General features: G+C 42.9%; 1 protein-coding gene across 5 annotated transcripts in view; it reads right to left on the bottom strand.

The window, feature by feature from the left end:
- The window catches only part of CLSTN1 (calsyntenin 1), a 77454-nt gene extending 54902 nt beyond the window's left edge, over positions 1–22552 (bottom strand). For 3 of the 5 annotated variants that reach the window (XM_045898753.3, XM_045898751.3, XM_045898752.3), the window contains exon 1: positions 22236–22551. In XM_045898753.3, the coding sequence (XP_045754709.1) occupies positions 22236–22326 (91 nt within the window). In that variant the 5' untranslated portion in view covers positions 22327–22551. Of the gene's footprint in view, positions 1–22235 lie in introns of all 5 variants that reach the window. The other 2 variants (XM_064589959.1, XM_045898750.3) reach the window with 2 other exon arrangements.
- Between the last annotated feature and the right edge of the window lie 802 nt (positions 22553–23354).

Here is a 23354-nt window from a genome sequence, read left to right as displayed (position 1 = left end):
CCCACCTCCAGCCCACCCAGCCATCCTGTCCCACCTTGGTGGGGAGAGGGATGACTGAGAGGTGCTCGTGTTGTTCACAGTCCCAGGGCACAGGTTACTCAAAGACTGACTTACTCACAGCACTAGGAAGCACCCCCACACACCCCTCACCACTACCTCACTGAAGGCCTCTTCCCGGCAGTTCCTTTCACCCAGCACATCATGTCCACTCTTCAACAAAAAATTACAAGACTTAAGATACAACAACACAGTTTGAAGAGACTGAACAAGCATCAGAAGCACTCACATATGGCAGAGTGTTGGAATTGTGAGACCAGGAGTTTTTAAAACTCGGAGTAATGTGCTAAGAGCTTTAATGGAAAAAGCAGACAACATGCAAGAACAGATGGATAATGTAAGGAGAGAGATGAAAATTCTACACAAGAATAAAAGAGAAATGCTAGAGATCAAAACCAGTGTCACAGAAATGAAGAATGCCCTTTGAAGGTCTCATTCCGACTGGACTGGACACAGTCAAAGAAACGTTCTTTGAGCTTGAGGATATGACAACAGAAAGTTCCCAAACTGAAAAGCAAACAGAAAAAAGACTGAACAATCAAACAAACAAAAGAACAGAATATCCAAGAACTGCAGGACAACTACAGAAGGTCTAACATGTACGTAATGGGAATACCTGAAGGAGAAGAAGGAATGGAATGGAAGCAATATTTGAAGCAATGACAGAATCTTCCCCAAAGACACCAAACCACAGAAGCTCAGAGAACACCAACTGGGATAAATATAAAAATAAAACAGGGGGCGCCTGGATGGCTCAGTGGGTAAAGCATCCGACTCTTGGTTTTGGCTCAGGTTGTGACCTCTGAGATGTGAGACTGAGCCCACATTGGGCTCCTTGCTCAGCACGGAGCCTGCTTAAGATTCTCTCTCTCCTTTTGCCCCTCTCCCCGCTTGCGCACATGCACGTATACTCTCTCTCAAATAAATAAGCCTTAAAAAACAAAACAAAACAGGGGGCACCTGGGTGGCTCAGTCGTTAAGCGTCTGCCTTCGGCTCAGGTCATGATCCCAGGGTCTTGGGATGGAGCCCTGCATTGGGCTCCCGGCTCAGCGGGAAGCCTGCTTTTCCCTCTCCCACTCCCCCTGCTTGTGTTCCCTCTCTCACTGTCTCTCTCTCTGTCAAATAAATAAATAAAATCTTAAAAAAACAAACAAACAAACAGAACCTCAGATGTACATAAAGGAAGGGCAATGGAGTATGAATAAGGTAAAATAAAAACTTTTATTTTTGTTACTCTTAATTGATCTAACAAATATAGTTTTTCAAAATAACAACAGCAACAACGTACTTGATAATGGAAGACATAAAAAGGAACAAAGAACAAGGCAACAAAAAGAAAACAGTAATTAAGACAATAGATATTAAACCAACTAAATCAATAATCACTGTAAGCATCAAAGGTATAAATCCACCAATTAAAAGACAGATTGTCAGGGGGTGCCTCGGTGGCTCAGTCAGTTAAGTGTCTGCCTTCGGCTCAGGTCATGATCCCAGGGTCCTGGGAAAATCAGTAAGGACACAGTTGAACTGAAAAGCACCAATAAACTGGGTATAATGAACATCTATAGACTACTTAATCCAACAACAGCAGATTACACATTCTTTTTAAGCTTACATGGAACATTCACCAAGATACACCACCACATTCAGGGCCATAAAACACACCTTAACAGATTTAAAAGAATAAAAATCATACATCATTTACTCCCAGACCATAATGTAATTAAATAAGAATCAATAACATAAAGATAGCTGGGAAAGCCCCAAATACTTGGAGATTAAACATTAAACTTCTAAATAACATAGAGATCAGAGAAGAAATCTCAAGAGAAATCTGAAAATATTCTGAACTAATGAAAGTGAAAATACAACTCATCAAAACATGTGGAGTGCAGCTAAAGCAGTACTTTGAGGGAAATTAATAGCATGGAATGCATATATTAGAAAAGAAGATCTAAAATCAATACTCTAAGCTTCTATCTTAGGAAACTAGAAAAGAAGAGCAAATTAAATCCAAAGTAAGCAAAAGAAAAGAAATAATAAAAGAGCAGAAATCAAGGAAATTGAACACAGGAAATGAACAGAGACCAAAAAAACAAAACAAAACAAAACAAACAACAAAACCAAAGTTGGCTCTTCAAAAAGACTGATAAGCTTCTAACCAAGATAACAAAAGAGAGAGAGAAAACACGAATTACTAATATCAGAAATGAAACAATCTACTAAAGAAACTGAATCAATAATGAATAACCTTCCAAAATAGAAAGCACTAGGCCCATATGGGTTCACTAATAAATTCTACCAAACGTTTAAGAAAAAAATTATATCAGTACTCCATAATCCCTTCCAGAAGACAGAAGCAGAGGGAAAACTTCCTAATTCTATGAGGCCAGCATTACCCTAATACCAAAACTAAGCAAAGATTTTATATGAATATCTTATCACACCAATATATCTCATGGAAAAATCCTCAACAAAACATTAGCAAATCTGTACCAACAAGGTATAAAAAGAATTATACAGCATGACCAAGTCAGATTTATCCTAAGTATGTAAGGCTGTTTCAACATACAAAAATCAATTAATGTAACCCATCACATCAATAGGTAAAAGATGAAAAACTACATGATCACATCAAAAGATGGAGAAAAAGCAGGGTACCTGGGTGGTGCAGTTGGTTGGGCAACCAACTCTTGGTTTCGGCTCAGGTCATGATCTCAGGGTCCTGATCTCAGGGTCGTGAGATCAAGCCCCACAATGGGGCGATGGAGCGATGGGGTGATGAGGTGATGGGGCAATGGGCTCTGAGCTCTGAGCTCAGCAGGGAGTCTGCTTGAGATTCTCTCCCTCTGCCCCTCCCCCACTGTGCTCACACTCTCTCCCTAATAAATCTTTTTTTAAAAAAATATTTATTTGTCAGAGAGAGAGCACAAGCAGGGGAAGCAGCAGAAAGAGTGAGAAGCAGGCTCCCTGCTGAGAAAGGAGCCCAATGCAGGACTTGATCCTAGGACCCTGGGATCGTGACTTAAGACAAAGGCAGATGTTTAACTGACTGAGCCACCCAGGTGTCCCTCAAATAAATAAATCTTAAAAAAAAAAAAGATGGAGAAAAAGCATTTGACAAAATCCAACACTCCTTGGGAGAAAACAAAAAAAACAAAAAACAAAACAAAAAAACTATCAGCAAGCTAGGAATAGAAAGGAATTTCCTGGGGTGCCTGACTGGCTCACTGGATTCAGTAGAGCATGCAACTCCTGATCTCAGGGTCATAAGTTCAAGCTCCACGTTGGGCATAGAGCTTACTTAAAAATAAAATAAAAAATTAAAATAAAAAAAAAAAAAAGAAAGGAATTTCCTCAGCTTGGTAAAGAGCATCTACAAAATACCTATAGTTAACATCATACTTAATGGTGAGAAACTTGAAGCTCTCCTGCTAAAATGAGGAATAAGACAAAAAAATGCCTTATGACTACTGCTTTTCAACACTGTCCTGGAAATCCTAGCTAATGAAATGAGACTAGAAAAGGAAATAAAAGGTCTGCAGACGGGGATGGAAGAAATAAAACCATCCTCTGTTCTCAGATGATACATGATCATCTATATAGAAAATGTGAAAGAGGGGCGCCTGGGTGGCTCAGGTGGTTAAGTGACTGCCTTCAGCTCAGGTCATGATCCCAGGGTGCTGGGATCGAGCCCCACATCGGGCTCCCTGCTCACCAGGAAGCCTGCTTCTCCCTCTCCCACTTCCCCTGCTTGTGTTCCTTCTCATGCTGTCTCTCTCTGTCAATTAAATAAATAAATAAAATCTTAAAATAAAAAAGAAAATGTGAAAGAATTAACAACAACAACAACAAAAACTCCTGGAAATAATAAGTGATTATAACAAGACTGCAGGATAGAAGGTTAATATGCAAAAATCAATCACTTTCCTACATACTAGCAGTGAACAAACAGAACAGAATTTAAAACACATTACCATTTACATTAGCACCCAAAAAATTAAATGCTTGGGTAAAAATCTAACATATTTATGCCTAAGATCTAGATGAGGAAAAATCTAATCAAAGATATCAAAAAACAACCAAATAAATGGAGAGATATTCCATGTTCATGAAGAACACTCCATATAGTCAAGATGGCAATTCTTTCCAACTTAATCTATAGATTCAATGTAATTCCAATCAAAATCCCAGCAAGTTATATTGTGGGTATCAATAAACTGATTCTAAATTTTATAAAGGGAGGCAAAAGACCCCGAATAGCCAACTGAATATTGAAGAAGAACAAAGATTTATACAAGGGCGCCTGGGTGGCTCAGTCATTAAGCGTCTGCCTTCGGCTCAGGTCATGATCCCAGGGCCCTGGGATCGAGTCCCACATCGGGCTCCCTCCTTGGGGGGAAGCCTGCTTCTCCCTCTCCCACTCCCGCTGCTTGTGTTCCTGCTCTCGCTATCTCTGTCTCTGTCAAATAAATAAATAAAATCTTAAAAAAAAAAAAAGAATAATTTAAAAAAAAGGCTTTATACAAAGCTACAGTAATCAACACAGTGTGGTATTGGTGAAGGAATAAACAGATCAACAGAACAGAATGGAGCCTAGAAGTAGATCCACATACAGTCAACTGATCTTTGACAAGGGATCAAAGGCAATACAATGGAACAAAATCTTTTCAACAAATGGTGCCAGAACAACTGGACCTTACACCCGTCACAAAAATTAAATCCAAATGGATGCAGGAGACCTAAACGTGAAATGCAAAACTATAAAACCCCTGGAAGATAATGTAGGAGAAAACGCAGATGACCTTGGGCACTGTCATGACACAGTCCATTAAAGAAAGAATTGATATATTGGACATTAAAATTGAAAAACCTCTGCTCTGTAAAAAGGAACGTCAGGAGAATGAGAAGACAAGCCACAAACTAGGAGAAAATATTGGCAAAAGATACATTTGATAAATGACTGTTATCCAAAATATACAAACAATAAGAAAACAAACACACAAACTCAACAATAAGAAAACAAACAATATGGTTTTTTAAATGGGCAAAAAACCTGAACAGACACCTCATCAAAGATATACAGATGGAAAGTAAGCATATAAAAACATGTTCAGGGCACCTGGGTGGCTCAGTTGGTTAAGCGACTGCCTTCGGCTCAGGTCATGATCCTGGAGTCCTGGGATCGAGTCCCGCATCGGGCTCCCTGCTCAGCAGGGAGCCTGCTTCTCCCTCTGACCCTCCCCCCTCTCATGTGCTCTCTGTCTCTCTCATTCTCTCTGTCTCAGATAAATAAATAAAATCTTAAAAAAATAAAAAAATAAAAAATAAAAAAAATAAAAACATGTTCAACATCATATGTCATTAGGGAATTGCAAGTTAAAACAACGATACCACTACACACCTATTCGAATGGCCAAAATCCAAAACACTGATAACACCAAATGCTGAGGAGGATATGGAGCATAAGGAACTCTCATTCACTGCTGCTGGGAGCCACTTTGAAAGACAGTTTGGCAAGTTTCTTACAAAACTAATCATACTCTTAACATATGATCCAGCAATCACACCCCTTGGTATTTACCCAAACGAGTAGAAAACTTATGTCCACACAAAAACCTGCACATGGATGTTGACAGCAACCTTTTTCATAATTGCCAAAACTTGGGAGCAACCAAGCTGTCCTTTAGAGTAGGTGCTTGGATAAACTGTATTCCATCCAGACAAGGATTATTCAGCACTTAAAAAAAGGGGGGGGGGGCGCCTGGGTGGCTCAGTTGGTTAAGCGACTGCCTTCAGCTCAGGTCATGATCCTGGAGTCCCGGGATCGAGTCCCGCGTCGGGCTCCCTGCTCGGCAGGGAGTCTGCTTCTCCCTCTGACCCTCCTCCCTCTCATGCTCTCTGTCTCTCATTCTCTCTCTCTCTCTCAAATAAATAAATAAAATCTTTAAAAATAAAAAAAAAAAAGGAGGGGGGGCGCCCGGGTGGCTCAGTTGGTTAAGCAGTTGCCTTCAGCTCAGGTCATGATCCTGGAGTCCGGGGATCGAGTCCCACATTGGGCTCCCTGCTCAGTGGGGAGTCTGCTTCTCCCTCTGACCCTCCCCCCTCTCATGCTCTCTCTCTCATTCTCTCTCTTAAATAAATAAATAAAATCTTTAAAAAAAAAAAAGGCTATCCTCCACGAAAAGACACGGAGGAACTTTAAGTGTGTTAGTAAGCAAAAGAAGCCAAGCTGAAAAGGCTACCTACTGTATGATTCCAACTCTATGACATTCTAGAAAATGGAAAACTATGGAGACAGTAAAAAGATCAGTGGCTGAGGGGTTGGGTGGAGAAGGGAACGAACAGGTGGAGCACAGAGGATTTTTAGGGCAGTTGGCACTATTCTATATGATCCTACAGTGGTGAATACATTTGTCAAAACCCACAGGATGTACAACCACCACCAGGAGCGAACCTTAACATACACTCTGGACTGGGTGATAATGATGTGTCAATGTAGGTTCTTCGATTGTAATACATGTAACACTATGGTGCGGGGTGTCAAAAGTGGGGGAAGCTGTACATGTGTGGGGAACAGGGTATATGAAAACTCTATGTACTTTCCACTCAATTTTGCTCTGAACCTAAAACTGCTCTTTAAAAAAAAAAAAGGTTCATTAATTTAAATCTGACAGGGGCACCTGGGTGGCTCAGTCAGTTAAAGCATCTGGCTTCGGCTCAGGTCATGATCCCCAGAGTCCTGGGATGGAGCCCCACATGGGGCTCTCTGCTCAGTAGGGAGCCTGCTTCTCCCTCTCCCCCTACTCGTGCTCTCTCTCACACTCGCTCACTCTTTCTCTCAAATAAATAAATAAAATCTTTAAAAAAAATTTAAATCTGGCAATGAAGGCTGCCGCTCCCCAAAATGAAAGGAGCTCCCTGATTAGATGAATCCCAGCAGACACTGGCTAACAGATGCCAGTCCTCATTGTAGAGAAAAATCACATGCCGAGAATCACTGTCAACTCTGACACTGTGATTTGGGCATAGTGTGCAAACATCTCAGATGTTTGCACAAACAAGTGCTACAGGATTAAAAATGATGTGACTTTAATACAGTGTACTTTCTCCAGACTCCACTCCAATTTCATAATCATTCCTGACTCAACTGCACATGAAATATTCCTAACTAGCCACTCAAATTTATGCTTCCTGAATATTCTTTATTACAGAAAAAAATGGGTTAAAGACTCTAGATGGGGCTCTACATATTCCTGCTTTTCATAGTATGAGCTACAAAATATCATACTGACAACAATAACAACTTCACTTGTTTATTCTTTGATAAAATGGGCTGATTGAGCTAAACTGATTCTAAAATCCTCTCCATTTCTAGAATTCTGGCCATATAATTCAGAAACTGATTTTTTAGATAGATTAGTAGGTTTTTAGGCCAGGTTTAAAAAAGTACTTGAAGTTCTAATGCAGTAATAGACAAGTAACCAGAGATTCCTTAAGTAGGAAAACAAATTGTCAGGTTTTATTTTTTTATTTTTTAAAGATTTTATTTATTTATTTGACACAGAAAGAGACAGTGAGAGAGGGAACACAAGCAGGGGGGAGTGGGAGAGGGAGAAGCAGGCTTCCTGTGAGCAGGGAGCCCGATGCGGGGCTGGATCCCAGGACCCTGAGATCACAACCTGAGCCGGAGGCAGACGCTTAAGGGCTGAGCCACCCAGGCGCCCCACAAATTGTCAGGTTTTAAAAGTAAAGGACTGGCGCTGGGGCACCTGGCTGCCTCAGTTGTAAGAGTACACGACTCTTGATCTTAGAGTTGTGAGTTTGAGTCCCATGTTGGGTCTGGAGATTATTTAAATATAAAATCTTTAAAACAATAAAAAGGGGCGCCTGGGTGGCTCAGTCGTTAAGCATCTGCCTTCAGCTCAGGTCATGATCCCAGGGTCCTGGGATCGAGCCCCGCATCGGGCTCCCTGCCCCGCGGGAGGCCTGCTTCTCCCTCTCCCACTCCCCCTGCTTGTGTTCCCTCTCTCGCTGTGTCTCTGTCAAATACATAAATCTTTAAAAAAAAAAAAAACTAAACTAAAAAATTAAAGGACTTTATCATAAAAGAGAGAAAAGGATTAGATTTGACCTTTCAAGAGGAAATTAGATTTATGGAATATAGTCCAACCAAGAACTAGGTCATCGGTTAACCAAGGATCCTGCCAAAACAACCAACCAACCATTCCCCACCAAGATAAACAGGACAAGTACTTATGTATAACTTATTCCAGATTCTGAGAAAACTACAAAAGATTTTTTAGGAAAAGAAAGCAAATAGCACCAGAGACTTCCTTTATTGGGGTAGTTATAAAAAGCACTTTTACAATGAAATCAGCCATTTAAAGGTCTCAAAAGGGCCATCTTATAAGGAAAAAAAAGATGGTAATTTTTTCTTTTAAGTATTGAACTTTAAAAAAAAAAAAGCTTGATTTTTTTCTAGATCTCATTCTAGAAATACTAATAAAGTGTATGCTCCCAAAGAAAAAGTCCAAATAAATCTGATTTTAACATCTATTTTTTCACCTATTCTTGCCTTTTCCCTCATTAAAAATTTGTCCTACAGTAAAACTAAAAAGAAAACCAAAGTAATCAACCACAGTCACACGAGATCTAGATTCCTCACATACAGGGTATTGACTGCCGACCTGTAAAGGCCCCTCACTGGGTGGCAGCAAGATGTGCTGTCCATCTGCACATTCCAGGCTAGTCCACGCCTGGGCCCCAGGGCCGCACTGTCTTCTAGAACACTCAAGAAAGCAAATGACAATGTAAATAAGAAAGACACAAGATTACAGGAATCAGTTCAATTAACTCTAATTTCTCTCTTTTTTTAAAGCAAATCCTTTGTAAGCTTTGCTTTCTACTTCATCTATTATTTAGAAGCAAATTACAGGTGACATATCCTTCAACTGTATTTTGACATCAACCACTGTTATCAGAATGTGGTTGGTCTGAGGACTCCTGGGGTCCCCAAGACCCCTTCAGGAGGTCCACAAAGTCCTCCCTTCTCCAGCTACATATCTGTGCTAGGCTAAATTTTCTTCACTGACTTCAACCAAACAACAGATAGCAAGGGGTTGAATACAGAATCTGGCGGACTTCTCTTAAATCCACATTACAGAGATTAGCAAAAATGTAAAACAATGCCAGTCTTCTCACTAAATTGTTTTTTGTTTTGGAAAATACAGTGTGTTTCGTTAAAAATATGTTGCCCAACTATATTTCAATTTTAATATAGTAAATAATGTTATCACTTAATGGGTTTATTACTGCTATTTTAAATAAGTTAATAAATATTTTAATAGGTTCTCAGTTTAATTTCTAAGAGTAAATATTCATCGATAAAACCCACATAAACTCTTTGAGGTCTTCAATAATTTTTTAGAGCACAGGGGTTCCTGAGACCAAACAGTCTGGAACCCTACAGGATTGTTAAATAGATCCTACTACATACATCTTTCTAATGGATATACCCACCATGCCCGGGACAAATGTTTAATTAATGACACTGAGGAAGTTACAAAACAACTTGTATAAAAGTGAACTCAATTTTGTTTAAAACTCTGACTACTTAAATTTTTACAAGAGAAAAAATCTAGAGAAATACACAAAAGGGTTGAGACTAGTGATCTCAAAGAGGCAGTATTTTAGGTCATTTTAACCTATTCTTTTTGCACTAAATCACATTTTTCTTTTTCTACAATATGGAGGCGATCGCATTTCCCAAACTGTTCTATGGTACAGTAGTGTCATGGAAGAGTCCATGGTCTTTAGCTGGATGAATGTGGATTATACCTCCCCACCCCTCACCCCCAGCAATTCTTCAACACAGTCTGCTAAGGGTTCTGAGAAGTCCTGCAGCGTTGACAGCATTTCCCAAACTTACGTATGACAGACCTCTTTTGCCAAATAACACCTAACCACGTAACACCCTTAGGGAAAAACTGCCTCAGAGACCATCCTAAACAATGATTTGAAGAGGGGGCCTGCAGGCATCCTTTATCATCGGTACTCTTAGAAGTCACCAGGTCACCACTATTTAGAATGGATGACCACCAGTAAACAACATGTACACATCCAATCAAGAATATTTGGGAGTTATGTAAACCACCTTTTTTACATTTGCTTCAGTAAATTAACTCTACAAGGAGTAAATTTAATTTGTATACATTCTGGAACTTGGACAATCCAAGCAATGGTTTTATTTTATTTTTTATTTATTTTATTTTTTATTTTTTTTTAAGATTTTATTTGAGAGAGAGTGACAGCGAGAGAGGGAACACAAGCAGGGGGAGTGGGAGAGGGAGAAGTAGGCTTCCTGCATAGCAGGGAGCCTGATGCGGGGCTCGATCCCAGGACCCTGGGATCATGACCTGAGCCGAAGGCAGATGCTTATTACAGACTGAGCCACCCAGGTGGCCCTAAGCAATGGTTTTAAATGGCAATTCTTAAGTAAAATCTTCTTTGATGAAAGTACATGTGACCATAAGTCATTCCTTTAAATGATGCACATGAGTAAGCATTCTCTACAGGGGGTGACCTGCACACACAGGCAGTTCATGTAGTAGACCCAGCTATTGGCAGAAAGCCCTCGGCACCCCGCACCCCCTCCCCGCCCTCCGCCCCAGGCTTCAGCCACCCCTGTAGTGTTGCCACCTGGCCACCAGGGGGCCTGCTGGCCCACATCTCTCCGCTTCCGCTTTCTTCCTCCTCAAGATCACAATGAACGGGTCGCTTTCCCACCCGTCCCTCTCAGGGGCCAGGTCACTTAGAAGTCACCCTCTTCAGTCCCAGTGTGAGCCAAGCGTGACTGATCACAGCTAATGCTCCCCACAAAATCTTTTAAAGCCACTCTACTACTTCAAGCCCTACTTACCATATTTTTTTAGAAGAATATGAACCTTTTTATTCATCACCTACTTTTAACAATTGTTAACATTTTGATATATTTGATTATTTTTTGTTGAAATATTTTAAAATAAATCACAGATATTATGATATTTAGCACTTCATCTCTGGTTTATAAAATTAATACTGTAATAGTGTGTGTGCTGTGTTTTACTACAAATTTGCCTGGTTTCCACCTGTGTTATGGGTTAAATGGGTTTCTGATGATCACTTTTATTTTATTTTATTTTATTTTTAAAGATTTTATTTATTTAACAGAGAGAGACATAGCGAGAGCAGGAACACAAGCAGGGGGAGTGGGAGAGGGAGAAGCAGGCTTCCCGCTGAGCAGGGAGCGCGATGCGGGGCTCGATCCCAGGACCCTGGGGTCATGAACTGAGCCAAAGGCAGACGCTTAACGACTGAGCCACTCAGGCGCCCCTGACGATCACTTTTAGAGCTTAAAGAGTTTATAACAATGTTTCCAGGGGAAAATGCAATTTGAGTTCTAACTTGAATTCCTAATAGGTAGATACACCTGGGAATCAGAAATGGGCCCCAGGAAGCAACACATCATCAAGTCAAAGCTCCGCTAACAGCTGAACGAGAAGACCGCCCAACCACCCGGAGCTAAGGTGGTCAAGGAGCTCGTACCCAGGCATCTAACTAACTTTTGTCGGCCACTGCTGAGGGTGTGGCGGCCCCGTCACCGCCCACTGCACCAGCCTGCCTCAGTTTGCCTGCCTGTACTTGAATTTCCCAAAGATAAGAAGGTACAGTCAGGACTGCTGTGTTCCAAGTCAAGGTTTCTGCCCCAAACCCATCTGCTCTCCTACACCACCGAGCTGAGTTTCCAGATAACACTGGAACTTCAGGAAACCCTTCTAGCATTCCTCCTTCCTAAACCATCAAAGCCTGGTCCAAGTGGCCCACATTTGCTTTCTCACTGCCCCTGGTTCCACTCTGTCCCCCAGCACTGAAAACCACATAAATACACACTTAATAGGAAGAGAAAAAATGCAACAAATACATACTTGCCTTATGCATTACTTTTTTAAAGCAGTGGTAAAAACCTCAAGCCTTTCAAGAATACTCAAAGAACAATTCTAGAAAAAGTGGGGTTAATAAATTTTATCAACTGAATAAGCAAATATATACTAATCACTGGCATTGATGACCTATCTAAAACATTTCATCAAATAAATATTCACATTGCAGTTGTTATTAATTAAAGTCACCATCAGGGGAAAAGGGAGACTATGTTATGAAAATATCCCACTGGTACATGTTCCTCCAGGTTTAAAAATGATCTCATATAAAAAAAAAAATTTAAGTCATTTTCTCTTCTAGGCTGTGAATGTTTGGAAGATGCTTATTAGCTGCTTCTCTTAATTAAACGAGTGGTTTCTTACACTCGGGCATGGACTTTTTAAACCCTTGCCAAATGAAAATGCTTCGTTCAGGAATCATGGCAGATATTAATGGATATCTTACAAACAACTCAGAAGCAAGTTCAAAAACACTGCCAATTCAGGGCTTTATAATACAGGCTGGGGATTATCAAGGTACCCCATTATCACAGCACTAGTAACAGGTGTTCCCATACCGAGAACGGCCCCTGCCCACCTTTTAATCCCTGTGGGGTTCCTATAATAACTGCAGCCCAAGTGAATGGGGCCTAGGAAGAAAATTCAATACAAGCCAGTGCATTTCGCTACTTACTAGCTACTCTGATGAATGTCTGAAAAGCGTGGCAAAAAAAGATGAGGGGTTATCCAAGAATTTTAATTATTTCTGTTGTCCTCGTTACCGATTCCATAAGTAATAGGAAACTGGCATGAACTAGTCACGGCATTTTATTTTATTTAAAGATTTTATTTATTTGACAGAGAGAGACACAGCGAGAGCGGGAACACAAGCAGGGGGAGTGGGAGAGGGAGAAGCAGGCTTCCCGCTGATCAGGGAACCCAAGGCGGGGCTCAATCCCAGGACCCTGGGATCATGACCTGAGCCGAAGGCAGACGCTTAACGACTGAGCCACCCAGGCGCCCTAGTCAAGGCATTTTAAAAGTAAACATCATCTGCTGATGCAAAGGCTTTAATCCCCCAAATCAAAAGCAACCTTATTCCTCAATTAGCTTCTACCTCTGATTTGCTGACACTATTGTAAGCTGAGTATACTCTGTCCTTTGCTAGGTGCTGAGGAGAGAAGAGTGAACACCCCCCACCCTAAGGCCATCAGTCTTGCCATGAGGAGGGGGGCATCAGGGGAAGGTGCCACTGAGGAAGGCAGGGCGTAAGCTGGTTGATCTGAGCAGGTCCAGAGGACCAAGGGCTCTGGTGAAAATGCTAGGGCCAGGCCAACGTTCCGACTATTAATACCCTGCCATGTAAGCCTATCAGTACTCAAGACAATTTTCTAGGTTTGCTGGGCCCCATGCTTGGTTTAATGCTCTTCATCATCTTGAAATTATTAATAATTTTTGAGCAAAGGGGTCTTCACTTTGATCTTGCACCTGGCCCCACATATTATGCAGCTGGTCCTCTCAATATTCATCATTAACTACATCTAAAATATGTAAAATTAAATGTGACTGGATTCTGCATTTCAGACGTAATAAATTATGTTCTTTAAAAGCCACTTAATAGACAACTTCATATAAATCATTTTCAAGTTTTACATATCTTCAATTTAAGTTTATGACAATCAATTTTTTTCTTGGTGATCCTTAAAATGAAAGTATTGTATTATACAAGAAAAAAATTTTAAGTATTAGGAAGAGCTCAGAATGTCTTTGTTACACCTTAAATAGGTCTTAAGCAAAGATGACATTCATATTCACTGAGTTTTAAAATTCACTTTGAATCTGAAGACATACATTTTACTAAGTATTTTATACTATGATTAAAGACTGGATAAATAACAAATCGTTACTTAAGAATAAAATCAAAGGACGAGACAAAATAATTCACTGTAAAAAAACACACTTTTTAGCCAATTAGCAGAACAAAAATGTAATGAATGAAGAAACGTCATATTTTAAACTAGTTCTAGCATTTCGGGGGCAGCTGGCTGGCTCAGTCAGGTAAGTGTCCAATTCTTGGTTTCGGCTCAGGTCATGATCTCAGGGTCCTGGGACTGAGCCCTGGATCAGGCTCCGCACTAGGCGAGGAGTCTGCTTGTCCCTTTCCCTCTGCTCGCTGGCTCTCTCTCTCTCTGTCTCCAGAATAAATAAATAAAATCTTTAAGAAAAAAAAAAGAATTCTAGCATTTCATCCATTTCTTTTCAGAAAGTTAAACCCTGCTCCTGGAAGCTGAGGTTCACTCTGCTTGTCCCCCAACCAGAGTCTGCACCTTATGAGCCCATTCCTCATCACAGCCAGAAATCAGAGCCTGGGGTTGGATGCAGGCTGCAAACGGTCTCAGCCTTTCTTAAAGTGAGAGGTGGTAAAAACAAAACAGCTGCCGGGCTGGATGAGGCAAAGATTTGAAGGACTGGTAAGCTTCAGACCTAAGGAAAGCCAACTCAAGTCTCAGTGTTTTTTCAGGAAAGTGTTGCTTTTTGTGCTAGCAGGTGCCCAGGCTAAATGATCAAATGTCAGGGAAGTGTGAAGAAATATCTGTTTTTACAGGGAAGGCTACTTAGGTGTAGAGGGCAGAACTTTCAACATTGGAAATGATATGGGAGAGGATGGTGGAGGAAGGAGCTGGATGGATGAAACACCAATTTATCCCTAGAGCAGGAAAACATCAGCAACTTAAAACCCTTGTAAGAAAACGCAGACAACCATGAAATATGTATCTGATTAGAAAAAAGCTCCCAGAGGGCACCTGGGTGGCTCAGTCGTTAAGGGTCTGCCTTTGGCTCAGGTCATGATCCCAGGGTCCTGGATTGAGCCCCGCATCAGGCTCCCTGCTCACCAGGAAGCCTGCTTCTCCCTCTCCCACTCCCCCTGCTTGTGTTCCCTCTCTCACTATCTCTGTCAAATAAATAAATAAAATCTTAAAAAAAAAAGAAAAAAGCTCCCAGAAGCAATTACAGAGGTCAAGAGCAAGTGTAAGTGGTGCAGCCACTCTGGGAAATGCTTCTGCAGGTCCCCCAACATGTTAAACAGTGACCATGCGACTCAGCAATTCCACTCTTGGGTGTACACCCCAGAGAACTGAAAATATGTGTGCACACAAAGCCTGCACACAAATGGGCAGAGCAGCATTATTCACAGTAGCCACAAAGTGGAAAACCACCCAAATGTCCATCGAGTGACGAACACATCAACAAAATGTGGTCCATCCATATAAAGAAACAGTGTCTTAGTCTATTTGGGCTGCCAAAACAAAATACCATAGACTGGGTCACTTATGAACAACAGAAATTTATTTCTCACAGATCCGGAGACTGGGAAGTCCAAGATCAAGGTGCCCACATGTTTGAGTTCTGGCGAGATCCCTCTTCTGGTTTGCAGCTGGCCATGTTCTCGCTGTCTTCACTTCGTGGAAGGGACTAGGGAGGCCTCTGGGTTCTCTTTTATAAGGGAGCTCATGCCTCATGAGGACTCTACCCTCAGACCCTAATCCCCTCCCAAAAGCCCCATCTCCAAATACCATGATATTGGGGATTTGGTTTCAACATACGAATCTTGGAGGGACACAAACCTATGGCAGATATTATTCAGCCATAAAAAGGAATGAAGTTCTGATACACGTTACAACATAGATGAACCTTTAAAACATCAAATGAAAGAAGCCAGTCACAAACAGATCACATACAGTAGGATTCCACTGATACGAAATGCCCAGAACAGGCAAATCCATAGAGAAAGGAAGTAGATTGGTGGTTGCCAAGAGCTGGGGAAAAGGGGAAATTAGAGTGACAGTTAAGGGCTCAGGAGCTCCTCTTTGGGGTGATGAAAATGTTCTGAAATGAGGACGCCTGGCTGGCCCAGTCAGTACAGCATGTACCTCTTGATCTCAGGGTCATGAATTCAAGCCCCACACTGGATGCAGAACTTACTTAAAAAAAAAAAAAAAAACTATTAGGGATGCCTGGCTGGCTCAGCCAGTAAAGCATGCGATTCTTGATCTCAGGGTTGTAAGTTCGAGCCCCACACTGGGCACAGAGCTCTGTCAGCTAAGCAACCAATTCTTGATTTCGGCTCAGGTCATGATCTCAGGGTCATGAGATTGAGCCCTGCGCTGGGCATGGAGCCTGCTTAAGATTCTCTCTCTCCCTCTCCCTCTGCCCCTCCCTGCCCCCCGCCCCCCCTGCTCATGCATGCTCTCTCTTAAAAAAAAAAAAAGTTAAAAAAAATAAAATTTGGGGGCGCCTGGGTGGCTCAGTTGGTTAAGCGACTGCCTTCGGCTCAGGTCATGATCCTGGAGTCCCGGGATCGAGTCCCACATCGGGCTCCCTGCTCGGCGGGAGTCTGCTTCTCCCTCTGACCCTCTCATGCTCTTTCTCTCTCATTCTCTCTCTCAAATAAATAAATAAAATCTTTAAAAAAATAAATAAATAAAATAAAATTTTTATGGGCACCTGGGTGGCTCAGTTGGTTAAACAGCTGCCTTCGGCTCAGGTCATGATCTCAGGGTCCTGGGATCAAGCCCCACATCAGGCTCCTTGCTCAGTGGGGAGTCTGCTTCTCCCTCTCCCTCTGCTGCTCCCCTGCTTGTGCTCTCTTACTTGTGCACTCTCTCTCTAATAAATAAAATCTTTAAAAAATAAAATAAAAAATAAAAACTTTAATAATAAAATCTTTAAAACCCAGAATCTTAAAAAAAAAAAAAAAACTTTAAAAAAAGGGGATGAAGAGGGGACTTGGGGGGCACAGTCAGTTGAGCGCCTGACTCTTGGTTTCAGCTCAGGCTGTGATCTTGGGGTCCTGGGACTGAGCCCTGCATCGGGATCTGCACTCAGTGGGGAATCTGCTTGAGATTCTCTCTCTCTGTCTCTCCCCTCCACTGCTCACCCACCCACACACACACACGAGCATGCACACTCTCTCTCTCTCAAATAAATCTTTAAAAAAATAAATGAGGGGATGAAGGAAAAGAGAGTCTTCTTTTGCCCTAAACAATGTGTTTAAGAAAGTACAGATGAGGGGCGCCTGGGTGGCTCAGTCGTTAAGCATCTGCCTTGGGCTCAGGTCATGATCCCAAGGTCCTGGGATCAAGCCCCACATTGGGCTCCCTGTTCAGTGGGGTGTCTGCTTCTCCCTCTCCCTCTACCCCTCCCCCTGTTCATGCTCTGTCTCTTTCTCAAAAATAAATAAGACCTTTAAAAAATAAATAAATAGGGGCGCCTGGGTGGCTCAGTCGTTAAGCGTCTGCCTTCGGCTCAGGTCATGATCCCAGGGTCCTAGGATCGAGCCCCACATTGGGCTCCCTGCTTGGCGGGAAGCCTGCTTCTCCCTCTCCCACTCCCCCTGCTTGTGTTCCCTCTCTCGCTGTGTCTCTCTCTGTCAAATAAATAAATAAATAAAAATCTAAAAAAAAAAAAGTAAGTACAGATCAAGGTAGACTTGAAAAGTAGCAGATTCCAAAGTTCTTGTCACAAGAGAATCAGCCTGGTCCAAAACAGATGGCTAAAAGATAATATTCATGCCTGACCTACAGTAAAAAAGGAAAACACGATTCTTCCTTTACTATGGTACCACCTACTTCTTACTGGGGTTCTGGAATAGATGTGTTTTATAGGTTTTTAAGATGTTCTCAATTCAGTTACTTTGAAGTAAATGAATTTTCATCTAAACCTTTAAAAATGAAAAAGCCTTGGCAACACATCTTGTGAAAAACTTTAACAATGATATCCTACAGTTAAATGAGAAAATGAACAAAAATACGCCTAAAACACAAAGAAAGGACCTATCAAACTGGGGACAAACAAATGCAGTATCCCCATTCCTAGGTGGTGGTGGCCCTAAGAAAGGATGGCTCACAGCAGGCAAGGGAATGTCGTCAGTTTGAGGGTTCCCATTTCTGGCTTTTGCACAGTCTCTACTAATATCAAAATGTTGTTTTTATACAGTGCTAGAACACAACGCCGCGTAAATCGTTTCCCCAATCTTGAATCCCTATTTCTGAAGCTCTACCAAACTCTGCATTTTGTAACAAATCAATTATCTTAAATTCCATTTATAAAAGACACAACATATCTTCAAATACCTCTGCTCTTACCAAATCAAGACCACAGAAATAGATATATTTTCTTTAAAGCATAATGATCTTAAACCTCAATTAACCAGAGTAAGTTAGAAATAGACTCTTGGTGATTTTCAGGATAATCAGACCTCCTATTTTGTTTCAACTCTTATAAATGAAAACTTTACCCTTGCCCCTGAAATTATATTTTCCTGCCTTAGGAAGCAATAATAAAAATAACTCAATCTTGGGGCGCCTGGGTGCCTCAGTCTGCCTTCGGCTCAGGTTATGATCCCAGGGTCCTGGGATCCAAGCCCCGCATCGGGCTCCCTGCTCAGCAGGGAGCCTGCTTCTCCCTCTCCCTCTGCTGCTCCCCCTGCTTGTGCTCTTTCTGTCAAATAAATCATCTTTAAAAAAAATAAAATAAAAAAATCACTCAATCCTTTTTAAAAATGTCTTAAAACTTTAACATCCTCACATTAAACATTAAGAGATGGTTTAATAAACTCAGCCAAGTCCTGAAACCAGTATCATGGAATTACAGCATTTTCTAACTTGAATGCAAAAATGTTTTATTTCATTAAAATTTCATTTATGGGCCATATTCTTCATATCTAAAACTGAAATATTAATTGCTTTTTTTCGTTTAAAAATCAAATAGTACCGACACAGATAATGTATGATATGAACTTCTAAAACTTCCTTTTGCAAAAGAATTCCTATGAAACTGCTTGGTTTTATGCTTTTCCGCCTAAAAGGGGTCTGCAGCCAGAAGATGAACTGTAGTTAACTGAAGGTTCCAGTTAACTGAGTTAGAGCTCTTAAACTGGAGTACATTCAGAATTATTAATATTTTATCATCTGGGGTGCCTGAGTGGCTCAGTCAGGTAAGCGTCTGCCTTCAGCTCAGGTCATGATCCCAGGGTCCTGGGATAGAGCTCAGCAGGGAGCCTGCTTCTCCCTCTCTCTCTCTCCCTCTGCCGCTTCCCCCTGCTCGTACTCTCTCTCTCTCTCCGTCAAATAAAATAAAATCTAAAAAAAAATTAATAAAAAAATTATTTTTAAAAATCTATCTTATTTCTTTAGTAGTACAGGTCTCCTATTTGAAATAAATGACATTTACTCCCAGCAATACAACTGTTAGATTAAGTATAATATTGAAGTCTGTATTCTAAGGACTTTTCCTCAAAGTTACTTATGAAAAACAAGGTAACAAATTAAGAAACCACTTTCCAAAAAAGCAGAGAATTACAGTATTTTTAAAAATTAGACTCAGAGGCACCTGGGTGGCTCAGATGGTTAAGCATCTGCCTTCAGCTCAAGTCATGATCCCAGGGTCCTGGGATGGAGTCCCACATGGGGTTCCTTGCTCAGCAGGGAGCCTGCTTCTCCCTCTGCCTGCCGCTCCGCCTGATTGTACTCTCTCTCTCTCTCTCTCTCTCTCTCGGGCAAATAAGTAAATAAAATCTTAAAAAAAAAAAAAAATTAGACTCAGAGTGGTAACCACAAAGCTACAGCCTTCAAAAGCTGCTACAGATTTTTATGGTCTAATATCCCCAACACTGCAATCAAAGAGCCTTGAAAAATTATCTACTAATGAATTTCTATATCATAATGCAGAATTTAGGTTTGTTTTATAGTCTGTAATGCCTTTTTCAGTATATAACATTTATCTGTCAGATGAAAATTAGGACATAAAAATACTATGCTGTCGAAACTGAGATAAGAGTTGTCCAAGATTCACATGCGAACAAAACAAACCAAACACCTTTCCATCTCGGGGCCTCTGTCCTAGTGAGGGGAGACAGACAATAAAAAGAATAAGGCTGTTTGAATGGGATCAAGTGCTATGGAAAGAGGGAAAGTAAGGCAGGGAAGGGAGGATTCAGGGGATCAGAGAGAGATGAAATTTCACAGAGGATGGTGAGGGGAGGCCTCACTGAGAAGTCTGTGTGCAAACAAACAGGACAATAACAATGAAAATGATTTATTTGGCTTTGAAATGCAGTCCGTGCTCGCATTAAAAAAAAAATATATATATATATATATTCATAAGCTTTCTGTATGCTCCATTTCAATTTACTATTTCCTGATCATTGACTGACTGGAGAGAAAGCAGGCAGCCTAGGGCATGCCAAGGATATGCCTAATATTTTGATTTACTCGTTTTTTAAGAACGACAGCTACAAATTAAAGTGAAATTCGGACTTCTCTATTAAATAACTAATTAATAGTCAACATGCAATTTATATTACAAAACCTAACATTCTCTCCAGCAATCTATATGGGATATTTATCCCATTAATAATTATTAGAGGTAGTTAGAGTACGGCCAGCAGTTCATGTCGTACTGTCTTAGAGCAATAAAAAAATCAGAATATTAGTTGAAATGATCACCTTCTAAAATGAGCCACAGCAAGTGTCTCTACAAATTGCGTATTTACATATAAAATCCACTTGTAACCCCTCAAAATGAAATCATTTTATTAGCATTTCTTGTAATATTCACAAGACATTTTCTACCTTGCAGGCTGGGGAAAAGAAAAAAAAAAGCAACAGAATAACTGATGTTTAAACTGTGTTTTTATTTTGAAGACTAATTATTCTTAAATACTACAAATGCACCAAGAAAAGCTTAGAAAGTCAGCAAAACACATCTTTCACATAAGAGTTCTGTTAGTCCACCACAATGAAGATATCTGATAGCTGAAATTTATATTTGTTGAATAACCCAAGTAATTCAATAATGAATAGCAAATGGAGGTGAATGGACAAACAAGAAAATACGGATTTTAACAAGAAACGTTATCACTGACTAAACTAAATATATTTGAACTATTCCCAAAATACTCAATCCAAGCACATATTTCTGTGAAATGTGTGGGTTTTCCCCAAGAGAAGCAGAACTTTGACATTTTCTCTTGGATATATTAGACTTTCAGACCTCCATTCCACATCTGGAAAGAACATTTCAAACTCAGCTTGATGTAACTTTCAAAAATCAAACTGAGAGCGATGAGATACTTAGTGACTGAGACTTGACTATGACCGTCAACAGAATGTTAGAAATGAAGTATTCAAAGTTTATCAGCCCCAATGTGAAGAAAGGAACACGGAACAAAAGCCGCATTTGCCTCTTCTGCCCTTTAATTTGTGAACACCATACTTAATTCCGTCTGTCATGCCAAGGAAGAGAAAATGAGCATCTTTTAAAAGCTTGCTAATATGAAATATGACCGCTTCATTTAGACTTCCATCAGCTCTCCCCTCCCCCCGATTTTTTCTTAAAAATAAAAAAATCAAAAGAATAGATCCAAGTCCTCTATAGACTACACCTAGATTACTTTGCTCCAAGGCCAAGGAAAATGTTTACGATTCCAAGATCCATTCGGAAGCAAGTATCTGCAATGCGTAAGCTTTTCGTTGGCAAGATCAGGCAATATCAGAAAGCGTGTACTATTTAAAAGGTTAAGTGGATGAAGGTTAAAACAACAAAACAATTCACTAAGAAATATTTTTTCTGCCAAGTAACCGTACAATGATGTCGGCCCCGAGGAATCAGAGAGGTTTCTGTTGAGGGTATGTAAGCCCCTGAACGATCTAAATCACCGCCAGAAAAACTGCACCGAGGTGTCGGGAGTGGAGGAGATGCAGATTTCTAACGCGGGGTGAGACCGCGATCGTAAAGCTCATCACAATTTCACCTCTGGATGAAACGTGGGTGGGAAGCGAGAAGTTTCAGCTTCTGCTCGTTTGAAAACAGACAAGATTCAAAAGGGGCGAGGATGCGGTGTCCGCGGTGCAGCAGCAGAGAACCGGGATCCTTGGAAAGGGGTGCGGAGGAGTGGGCTCTTATGTAAGCACACACCAAACACTGTGCGTGCACCCCAGCCTGATGCACATCTGAGCACACAACACACGTACACGGCCTCTCACCGGGGCGCACCCCCGCCCGCAGGCGCTGCGGAGGAAGGGGGACCGACCCTTGGGCCCTTCCGCACGTCCCCGCCAGACCCGCGCGGCCGCCAACCGGGGGCCCGGCGCCCGGCTTCCCCGGCCCCCCGCGCCCGCCCCGACTCCCGCGGACCCGCCCCGGCCGCCGCTTACCTCGCGAGGCCCAGACCCCGCCGCCGCTCAGCAGCCCGGCCAGCAGCAGCCAGGCGGCCGGGGCCAGCGCGGGCGCAGCGCGGCGCAGCATCGCTCCGGCTCCCGGCGCCGCGGCCGGCCCGAGGCGGGAGCGGCAGGCACGAGCGCGGGGCGCCGAGCGGGGCTCTCGCGGCCCGGAGCCGGCTGCTTCGCGCCGCGGCGAGTCCGGGGCACGACGAGCCGCCGCCGCGACGCTGGGCCGCGCGCTCGGGCCGCGGGCGCCCTCCCCTCCGCCGAGGCAGCGCTTGGCCGGAGGCGGCGGCAGCAACTAAGATGGCGGCGGCGCGCTCTCTCGGGTCCGGCCAGGGTACCGGCGGGGGCGGGGTGGCGGCGGGAGGGGCGCGCGCGCGCGCGCCCGGGAGGGGCGGGGTGGCGGCGGGAGGGGGGCGCGCGCGCGGGAGAGGTGGAGAGGGGGCGCGCGCGCGGGGGGAGGGCGGGGGCGGGGCGCGCGCCTCGGAGCGCCGGCGGAGTCCGGAGCGCGCGCCCGCGGGGCCGCGCCTGGGGGGTCCCTCCCGAGCGGCGGCGAGACGTCTGGGGGCTGCACCCCCTGCCCCCGCTGCGGCCGAGAGCATCAGCCCCTCATCCCCACGCGCGCCCCCAGGCCCCGGAGCCAAGCGCGGTACCCTGGGGCCAGCGCCGGCCTTTCAGCCCTTCGCAGCCCCAGCCCCGCGGAGTGCAGACCCCGCTGGAGGGTGCAGCCGGGGCCCCTGAGGGCCAACACGCTGGGCCACTTCGGGCAAGGCACGTCGCCTCCCAGAGTCTTGGTGTCCTCTGCTGCCAAGTGGAAGTGATGACAGGGAGCCTGCGGGGTCGTGAAAGGTTTTCAAGGAGATGGAGGTCAGCGAAACGCGCTTTGTAAACAGTCAGGGACCGCGCAGCACGTGCTGCCGTGGTTCCGCCCTGGGAGGGGGCATTAGGGGCCCCAGGGAGTCCGTCCGGAATTTGTAAATCCAGATCCCTTCGTCTGCTGGAGAAATCTGTGATGGCTGTTTAAAGACGGCTTGTGCGTGCCCTTTCTAGATGATCTGAGTGTGATGCCAGTGGTCCCTTAGAAATGCAGAGATCCAACTGGATAAAGAA

The sequence above is a fragment of the Mirounga angustirostris genome, unplaced genomic scaffold (assembly GCF_029215605.1).
Source record: "Mirounga angustirostris isolate CCGP_5_RB_7025 unplaced genomic scaffold, mMirAng1.0.hap1 SCAF_4, whole genome shotgun sequence".
Lineage (NCBI taxonomy): Eukaryota > Metazoa > Chordata > Mammalia > Carnivora > Phocidae > Mirounga > Mirounga angustirostris.
Note: the sequence above shows the minus strand (reverse complement) of the source record. Positions and strands in the feature narration are given on the sequence as shown.